The sequence below is a fragment of the Harmonia axyridis genome, chromosome 6 (assembly GCF_914767665.1).
Source record: "Harmonia axyridis chromosome 6, icHarAxyr1.1, whole genome shotgun sequence".
Classification (NCBI taxonomy): domain Eukaryota; kingdom Metazoa; phylum Arthropoda; class Insecta; order Coleoptera; family Coccinellidae; genus Harmonia; species Harmonia axyridis.
Window position 1 is genome coordinate 18,975,466 of NC_059506.1, and position 10,034 is coordinate 18,985,499.

Sequence of the window (10,034 nt, forward strand, 5' to 3'; positions counted from 1 at the left end):
TGGCCCTTTTGGAGGTGATCAATGAATACCATACCTTACGCATCCCAGAATATTGATGCCATAACCTTGCCAGCTGACTGTTATGTTTTTCCTTGCTTTGGATTCAGTTCATCGTGTGCAGTCTACTCAGCTGACTGTCAAATGGACTCCGGAGAGAAATGATGGAGCCATGTTTCATCCATTGTCACATATCGACGCAAAAATTCAGGTTTATTGCACTTAAACAGCTTCAAACACTGCTCAGAATCATTAACACGTTGTTGATTTTGATCGATTGTGAGCTAGCGCGGCACCCATATTGCACACAGCTTTCTCATGTACAAATATTCGTGAATATGATGTACACGTTCAGATGATATCTTCACAATGTCTGCCTTCTCGATAAACTTCACTTTACAGTCGTTCAATCATTTTGTGAACTTTTTTTATTTTTTCGTCGGTGACAGCCTCTTTTAGGCGTAAACTGCTTTAGCCGTCTTCATTGCTCATTTCACCATGTTTAAACTTAGCATACCAATCCATTGATGGTTGATTTTCCTGGTACAGACCCCTGAAACTCTTCATCAAGCCAAGATTTTGCTTCAACTGTATTTTTTTCCTTCAAAAAGCAATATTCTATCAACACACGAAATTCTTTTTTTTTCTGATCGAACCAATATTGAGCTATATCGCCTTAGTTACCATGTGTCATAACACACTCATATTTCCCAAGGGAAATATGAAACGTCAGTTCATATTTCCCTAGGGAAATATGAAACTATTTCTTTATTTAGTAACAAAATGGAAACTGCAATTGTTGAAATTTCCACTAAAAGTATTTCCACCAGATACAAAGGAAGAAGAAATATCTTGTTCATAATTATTCGACGACGAGACTACAGTTTTCTTGAGAACATTCCTTGCAGCAGCAGTCTCGGACGATTCTCCCAAAACGGTCTTCAAAGATTGTGATGCTGCAGATGGCTCACCCTCCACACCTGCTATCATCTTCGCTACCTTATTTTTGTGCAGCATACTGTCCGCCAGATAGCCTTCTGCAACAGACGAACTTTTCCAACCACCATGTCTCTTGAGTGTTGTCATTGAGGCTCCCGCATCGGCAACCAATGTCGCGGATGTTCGTCTTCCACAATGACCTGTATAGGTTTTCGGATTATCTAAACCCAACCATTCAGCAACCTTACTCGGAATTTTTCCGAAGGTATTTTTGCCGACAGGCTGAAGAGTACACTTCTTATTCCTATAAGCTACGAAGAACCTAAGAACGCCTTGCGGGCGCAACGCTGAATACTCCCTCACCAAACGAGCAGCACCCAGATCTTCTTCATCAATTATAGTGAATATTCTGTTTATATCATTCTTAGTCTTTGAGACTTTGATTATGATTACCGAACCACGATCTTCGATATCTGAAGATAGCATATTCACCAACTCTCGTGTTCTGCAGGCGCCAAAGATTTCCATTATTAAAACAACCTTCAAAATTATGAATGTAAAAATCTTATCAACAGAGGAAATCAAAATGAAACTTTTACCTTATACATCAAAAAAACGTCATTAGGAGCTTCACTCAAGAATGTCTTGAGCTGCTCCCGGGACAACACTGATGATTTTTTAGGAACGTATCCTTTATTTTTGTTCTTAACAAATGCTTCGACTTCATCGAATAATTTGACATCAGTTTTTTCCTTCAAATGTAGCATTGATCTTAACATCGATAGTTTCGGCCATAACGTGTTTGGAGAATATTTCTGGGACTGGGGATCGAATGAATTAATCATACATCAAGAATAACAAGAATCAGAGCAACATACCAAATCTTGGAAATATGCTAACAAAATACTATCGCTCACACCGTCCACCAATTTTTTTCTTTTCCACTCCTGAAAGCATTCGTACTCTTTACTGTAGGCAGCTTGAGATTTGGCTGGAACCAAAGATTCACGGGCCTTTGCCGCTTGAGTTTCGACGTAGTTCGACATTTTTTCATTAATTTTATTTTTGACAAGACGTCAAAATGAAACCAGTCAACCAAGATTCTCAGAAACATGGCCCATAGCAACGTTAAAAATTTAATTATTACAAAAATATACAATCTAATAATAATTTTTCCTTATCAGATTGTTTCAATCAGAAAAAAACTATTGATTACACCACGGGAAATATGAATACATTTCCCTCGGTTGTCTATACATCCCTCGGGCTCCGCCCTCGGGATGTAACTTTGACAACCTCGGGAAATATACTATTCATATTTCCCTAGTTGTAATAATAGCTATTTTTTTTCAAATAACAAAAAATAACAACGCAATATCTCACAAACTAATGGTCAGACTACTGTCAAATTTTGACACGTATCGTTTGAAGGTTTGTTCCAACTAAAAATCATATGGATTTAATACTATAGTGACTTATTAATTCATGAGTCACTGTATTTGATACTAACTAGCATCAGACCGGGGACTTTTCAATTGACCTGATATAAAAAGAAAATGTTTGAAATTTCCTGGTCCTGTGGACAGGCAAAGACAGAGTTTCGGTAGGTACTTCTTGTAAAGTAACGATGACAATCACACATCTTGTTAAAAGCAGATTTATTGTCTCTTACATATACCTAATAAACTTTTTATTCATAATTATAGAAGGTACAGTCAGAAATACTATATTGACAACAAATAAAAGTGTACAGAGTTCACGAGGTCCAACTCGGAAAATCATTTTAATGAGACGTTTCTGTGATATGAATACTTTATTAAATTGCACAAAATTTTCCCATATTATGATGTTAAAAGCAATATGGGTTTTTAACGAATTCAAGGGGGATGCGAGCCTCTTATCTGTCGAATAGCATAAAAGGACGAGCTTATAATTTCCTAAATAATGATATATATGATCAGTCCCTCTCAAATTTTAGTCAACAATTAAACCTAAAAATTTAACTGTGTTATTGGACATTAACTCATTAACCAAGCAATGAATTGAAATTGATTTACTTAAAGAATTCTTAATTTCAAAAATTATCAATTCAGGCTTAGAGATGTTAACAATGAGCGCATTAGCTTTACAGCAAGGCTTCAAGCCGAGAAGCCACCGCCACAAAAAAAGACAAACAACTCAATAATGAAATCAGGCAAATCATTAATGAAGAGTAAAGGCCCCAACACGGAACCCTGAGCAACCCCCAAGTCGTTTGTGAATACTCGAGAAAATGAATTACCTACTTTAAAAGACATATTCCTATCTGAACTTTGAATTCAACTAACAAATATCCCGTCATAGACCGTCATCCAGGAATCCGGATGGCCATATTGTATATATATATTCTTGGTGGAATCGCCTTATAGGTAGTTAATTTTCTGGAAATGGTAGCATCGATAAAATCTCTCCGTCTTTCAACTGTTTCACGATTTTATTATTTCTGTATTGAAATTCATTCGTAGGTTCTTTTCTTAATTGTTTGTACACTGATGAATCTTGTAAAGGCTGGTTCATTTTTTGTTCATGTTGTTCCACATGAACACTGTGATGTTGCCTTTGTCAGCAGGAGTGATCACAGGTCATCATGACAAATTTCTTAGCATTAGTCATAAGGTATAATGCTCAAAGTTATGTGCCTTCTGAGAAGTGTGCACAAAGTTAGTTATGGCATTAGTGCATTTAGCCCTCAAGATGTTCTGCCTGGTGATAGGAGCCAAACCGATTATGTTCTCCACGTCATCCACAATATTCTTGATGGGTATGTCTTTAACAGGAAGGGGAGTCACGCCAAATTTTGGTCCTAAACTTAAGATGGCCTTGACTACGGTGGGAATGTCCGTGTAGTAGTGAGATTGCAAAGCCATTCATCTTTGACTTGGATGGACTGGATTTTACGTTTCCTGAGTTCAAAGAACTTTTTTTCGAGAGGCTTCTAGTTGTTGGAAAACACTCTCCTGTATGATCGGTTCTGTGAAATGTAAAATTGTTCAAGAATCCTGGTTCGAATGACTCCTATCAATTCAGTTTTCAAGTCTTCCAAAGTGGAAGAAAAATTATTGATTTTCTTTATAGTGAAGGAACTCTTCCATGTTAAGAATCCTGGTAGATATTTTTTTGTTAAAAAGACTGACCTTTCTGTTGCTCATCATCGTCCGATAAAAGGTTGGTAAAACATTTGATGTTTTGGACGATATGTCTGGGTAAAATACCGGTCGTTCTGCAACGAAGCAAGAAGTTTCCTTCTACAAACCAACCTCGCCAACTTGGTGTTCAAATGAGCCCATAGCCTTATCTGTTCAGACGCAGTTCTACCATATGTCGAATCTACGTCCTCAAATAACTCAGATAGTTATTTGCCGAATAAAGTAAGGAGGAGTGGTTTGGGTATCCAACAGGAATGGTCTAGGATAAGCTAGGTCACACCATAGATATATCCCTTTTTCTAACAAGGCCAGGTCTGAACCCATGTTGACCAACTGGATATAAGATTGAATTTTGAGAGAAAACTCGTCATTTTGGTTCAATATAGCTGACATGTTGATGAGACGTTTGTGGTATTCTGCTTTTGAAGACTTGAGCAGCCAATTACAGTCAGATTTAGCTTTTTTTATCAACTTCTGTTGAATTCTACAATTTTGCAACAGCCAAAATAGGTCTTTGAGTTTTTGACTAACCAACTTAATTTCAGGTTTAAACCGCTTCAGATTTCACCTTTGTAAAATGTCTTGGTGTCTCATCGGACAACAATTATTTAATGAAGACTGCAGAATGTCAATGGACAAATTGAAATTTAAAAATAATATGATGAACGCAAACATTATTTAGTCTCTTTAATTTCACTACAAAATGATTTAGATTGATTATTCATAGTGATGTGGAATTCACAAAAAAACAATATTTATTCAATTTTAAACATTTTTAATACTTAGCGACTTCAGCAAAATATACTTACGAAAATAAAGCTGAGAAGCTTTTATACATTAATAAAAGCTTCTCAGCTTTATTTTCGTCAAATCTACTTCTGAATGGGTCATAGATTAGGCCAAATTCCAAAACAGATTTCCATTAAATTCGATAAAGATTTACAAATTTTCATTCTACGGGAACATCATTGTATTGATGATTTGTAGAATTGATGTATTGAATAAATTTTAAAAAAATACAAATATCATAAATATTGTCAAGAATTTTGAAAAATACACATATAAGGGTATTTTCAAATGCTATACTGCAGATCCCTAAATCATCAGTGTTGTTTTCAATTCACTTCAAATGAGCTGATGCATGACAATGGGTACAGAATAACACCAATTTGTTAAAGTTTAGAAATTCTTGGAATTCCAAACTGGGGTTATTGCAGGTTACTTTTATGACAAGCTTTTGATTCTCACTCCTTAATCTTCTTATTTAAGTTTTGAGTATTACTATAAACCTTCTGAGTAACTAGTGTATTTATCCGCCAAGCTGGAATTTGTCGACCCCTATATTGACCGCCCGTGGTAATGACTCCTCTGCTTTACCAGTCAATCTAAATTGCTCTGACTTCTTCAGTGATTCAGTATCTTAACATTCATTCTAACCTCCTATTCAAAAGTGTAATTCCAATTGGAAGTTTCTACTTATCAAAATCGAAGCTCATTAAAATTCCAATTTTTTTTTTAAATTAGATTTAAGAGGGTTCCATTGCTCTGCGACCATTTCTAATTGAAAAGCGCTAAATTTCAGGTTTTTAACTTTTCTTGTTTGAAAAGTAATTGTGGCTTTTGAGTTTGTCTTTATAGAAACTATGGTCCGAACACGTTTGGATTATAGATTCATTTATAGCTCATGCAAACACATTTTCATGAAAAAATGCTGTATTTTATATAAAAATATATATTTGAAAGTGAAAAAGTTAGTTTTTTCATGCTGATATAGACAGCCATTTGTCGAATTTTTCTCAGAAGATTCACTTCATGCAGTGGCAATTCATTTTCTGCTGCCCATTGAAGACATGAAATGAATGATATGATCGCATCTTTAGTGGACACTAAACTAACATTCATTTTATATTTCTGATTTGAAAGATTTAAATGAAAATCATTATCAAAATAATATATTTCCCATATATTTTAATAATAAATGTAAAAACTATTTTCTCTTAGAGGATGTGAGATTCTAAAAAATTTGAAACTTCTTATAAAATATTTCAATAAAAACGAAAAGTTTCGTTTAATATTCATCATAACCAGGCATTGAAAATTTATTGCTGAATTCTTGCACTTCATTTCTGAGAGTAGCTACTTTCTTGCTGAATACCTCATCTGTATGCAAGACATTTTTATAATCAACAAGTTTTGGTCCAGATTTCTGACTGATTTCTATAGCCAATTTGAGAGTTCGATCAATTAAATCCACAACAATGCTGATATCCTTTTCTACAAGTCCACGAGTAGTCAATGCAGGAGTGCCTAAAATTAAGAGAATGAAAATTCATATTTCTAAATCTGCTTCTTTTCATTTACCCAATCTAATTCCAGAAGGGTTCAGAGCACTTTTATCTCCAGGAACTGTGTTTTTATTACAAGCAATTGAAACTTCCTCTAGAATATATTCTGCCTTGGATCCTGTTAGTTTAACATTTCTCAAATCAACAAGCAACACATGGAGATCGGTACCTCCAGTTACAATTTTATAACCTCTAGATTCTAATCCGGAAGCTAACATTTTAGCGTTTGAAACCACCTGATGTTGGTATTTCACAAATTCAGGTTCTTTTGTTTGTTTCATTGCTGTTGCCACAGCTGCTATTTGATGATTATGAGGACCACCTAAAAAATCAAAGGTTGATTAAGTCTCCTTGAATATTTCATTAGTAGTGAAGCATTTCTAAAAATGTCTTAATTGCTGAAATATCTGAGTACCTCTGCCCAAAAAAGAAAATCTAACAATATGAAGGAACAGATTAACTGAAGAATAGGGACATTTAGAAAGCTTCATCAGGAATAAAAGCAAACAATACAATTTGGAAAAGCAAAAAGATGAAGACAATAGCATCAGAATCAGAATTATACATCAACAACATCGTGAATTGATGGCAACAGTAGAGCAAGCAAATATCTCACTAGGTATAATGTCATTTTAAATTTAAAGTAAATAGACTATAGTACTGCTCTTTCAATAATTTAGGCAATTAACTATGACAGTTAGTGATAGGAATTCTGCATTAAGAACAAATAGATTTGTGTCAATCAATCAATATGTAATCCCATATCAAACATCATTTATACAGGGTGTCCCAGGATAAGTGATTAATAATTCATCACATTATTCTATGATCAAAAATATTGGAGGAAGTTCAATAATTTTTTTGTTAAATGTTTCAAGATGGAGCTCTTCAGAAAATACAGAAAATAAAATTTTTTTTATTAAACCTATTATTTGGGATCTGCAACCACTACTGTGAACATACTTTGAAAATTTCAATCAGGTTATCCCGAAACGATAGCTTCAAGAGTAAATTTCACAACTTTTTCGTACCTTTATTATTTCAAATGTTGAATTACATTTTGAAAACCTAATGTTTTCTACTAAAACATAATCTTCTCTTTTTTCAATCCGATGCACCATTTTTGGGAAAAATTGATTTGAAAACATATAAAAATATAGTCTCAAAATTTTAAATTATTGAAATATGAAAAAGTTGGTGTGAAATATAACCATGAGGCCCCCAGTTTCAGAAGAATCATACCAATTTTTCTGATTTTTATGGCTTTATAGTTGATGGTTCCAGATAAAATGAAATCCTCCTTAAGAGTGGTACCTTTGAAGGGTTGTTACTCTGTCCGAAAAAAATTTCCGTAAAAATTTTTTTTTTAACTTCCCCCAATATTTTTGATTATTGAGAATTTGGTGTTGAATTATTAACTACTAATTCTGAGACTTCTGGGCGTCACATTTTCAATTTCAATTTGGTGAATCAATAATTTGAAGTTTTGAAAAGTAGTTACCTTGAAGACCTGGGAATACTGCTTGGTTGATTTTACTTTCTAAATCATACATTATCGTTTCTCCTTTAGGGGTGACTTTCCTCACACCTTTACGGAAAAATATAACTCCAGATCTTGGTCCCCTTAAACTTTTGTGAGTTGTAGTGGTTACAATATCACTGTACTCGAAAGGACTTGGTGTGACACCTTAAAGTAATATTGAAAAGTAATTATCTTCAAATTGATTTATAGAACATACCAGCTGCAACAAGGCCAGAAATATGTGCCATATCAGACATCAAATATGCTCCTACATCGTCACAAATTTCTTTAAATCTCTTATAATCTAAAACTCTAGAATAGCAACTTGTACCAGCTATAATCAACTTAGGTTTAAAGAGCCTTGCTGTTTTTAATAACTCGTCATAATCTATAAGACCATTATCAGGATTCACCTAGAAAAAGCAATATAACATTTTCTGACGATATTTCATCTGTGATAATCTAACTTTATAAGGCATTGACTCAAAAAACATTGAGGTTGCTGATATTTTCTTCTGCTGAGTGAAGAAACCATGAGTTAAATGTCCCCCATCTGGTAAATCTAGACCCATTATACGTCCATGAGGCTCAACAATTCCTACAAACATTTATGTCTCAGGAATTTCAGAAATTGTTTAAATTTAGAAATCTTACCAGTATAGACAGCAAAATTTGCAGGTGAACCAGAAAGAGGTTGAACATTAACACCCCATTCTTCTGCATTTAAATTATATGCTTCCAAGGACCTTTTCTGTGCTAAAATTTCTATTTGATCTATAAATTCATTGCCTCCATAATATCTGAAAACGTTAAACCGTTAAAACGAAATCAATAGCTGACTCACAATAAAATTCACTAGCAATTTTTTTACCTTTGTCCAGGAAGCCCTTCAGAATATTTATTACTCAGGCATGACCCCAAACATTGCATTACTGCTATGGATGTGAAGTTTTCCGATGCAATCATCTCCAATCCCGAACATTGCCTTTTTTTTTCTTTTTTGATAAGGTCATATAATTCAGGATCTGTATCCCACAAATTTGAGTTCAAAGACTTTAAAGCTGAATCACCCATTTTCGATTGTTTTTGAAATGACCTTTTGACTAACACCTGTGAACATAGTTTCCAATTTTTCAAAAAAGAACGCATGGAAAATATATTGGTAAATATTCACTAAAAATTAAAGAAGGTTATTATGTTCTAACCTGTAATAAAATTCCTAAATTTTCTCAAGAAAAACAGATTATTCGATATTTGAATTTCAAATGTTCAACATGAAAACTTATACACAATTGACCATCTAAACTCTTCAGTAGTGTTATATTTCTTCCATAAGATAAGAAGTACCTAATCAGTAATTGAGAAATCAAGAGGTCACATTAACGTAATAAGTGGAATAACTTGCGTAAAATTGTATTCAAGAAGAAAATAAATTTCAACATTTCTCACAAAACTCCATATCAAATTATGAAGAATAAATAAGTATAATAATAATAACTATAATTATTAACTCACTCTAAAGGAGGAATGCAACAGGTGATGTTTACAAATTAAGCTTGAGCGGGAAAACATGGAGATTCAAATTTATGAACGCATACACCGAAAGTATTTCAGGTTTTGAGGAAAGGTGAGATATCACAATTCACAATTATAATTCTATAACCATTAACGATTTTTTCGGTACTAATATTTATCTTTTTGATTTTATACATTCAAACTAATTTATCGACAGTCATTGATAAGATTCATATTATAGTTCATTTATTCTGATTTAATTACTGGAACCGTAGATAAGCACAAGACACAATATGTTCGATTTTATTGCTCATTATCAAAAACGATAAAAAAAATGCTTTAGGTAGCGTACCTACCATGGTAAAAAATATTGGATTTTACACAATCGCAGCATAGGCGTACCGAGTGGGGGGGATCATTGGGGATATAACCCCCCATTGATTAGAAGAAATAAAAAATTTTAAGTAACAATTCAAAAACAAAATTTGAATTGAAAGATTTTGCTTTTTCAAAGTAAGGGTAGGTCCCTCA

At 33.7% G+C, this 10,034-nt stretch overlaps 1 protein-coding gene across 2 annotated transcripts; it reads right to left on the reverse strand.

The window, feature by feature from the left end:
- Positions 1-6,057: 6,057 nt before the first annotated feature.
- Positions 6,058-9,700, reverse strand: LOC123682363 (serine hydroxymethyltransferase). 2 transcript variants are annotated; one of them, XM_045620940.1, is made up of 8 exons: positions 9,504-9,700; positions 8,860-9,098; positions 8,643-8,788; positions 8,456-8,586; positions 8,206-8,401; positions 7,968-8,153; positions 6,483-6,788; positions 6,058-6,428 (listed from the first exon to the last, which is right to left on the reverse strand). In XM_045620940.1, the coding sequence occupies exons 1-8, from the start codon at positions 9,558-9,560 to the stop codon at positions 6,190-6,192; spliced, it is 1,500 nt and encodes a 499-aa protein (XP_045476896.1). In that variant the 5' UTR covers positions 9,561-9,700; the 3' UTR covers positions 6,058-6,189. The 2 variants fall into 2 exon arrangements, with proteins under 2 accessions (XP_045476896.1, XP_045476897.1); XM_045620941.1 differs by lacking the exon at positions 9,504-9,700 and adding an exon at positions 9,194-9,387.
- Between the last annotated feature and the right edge of the window lie 334 nt (positions 9,701-10,034).

What these genes read in the sequence shown, in the direction of transcription:
- LOC123682363 (XM_045620940.1), bottom strand. Translation starts at nt 9,560, where the DNA reads ATGTTTTCCCGCTCAAGCTTAATTTGTAAACATCACCTGTTGCATTCC. An exon ending in TTCTGGCCTTGTTGCAGCTG is followed by an intron (nt 8,154 to 8,205) that starts GTATGTTCTATA and finishes TATTACTTTAAG; the next exon opens with GTGTCACACCAAGTCCTTTC. An exon ending in CCCTTCTGGAATTAGATTGG is followed by an intron (nt 6,429 to 6,482) that starts GTAAATGAAAAG and finishes TCTTAATTTTAG; the next exon opens with GCACTCCTGCATTGACTACT.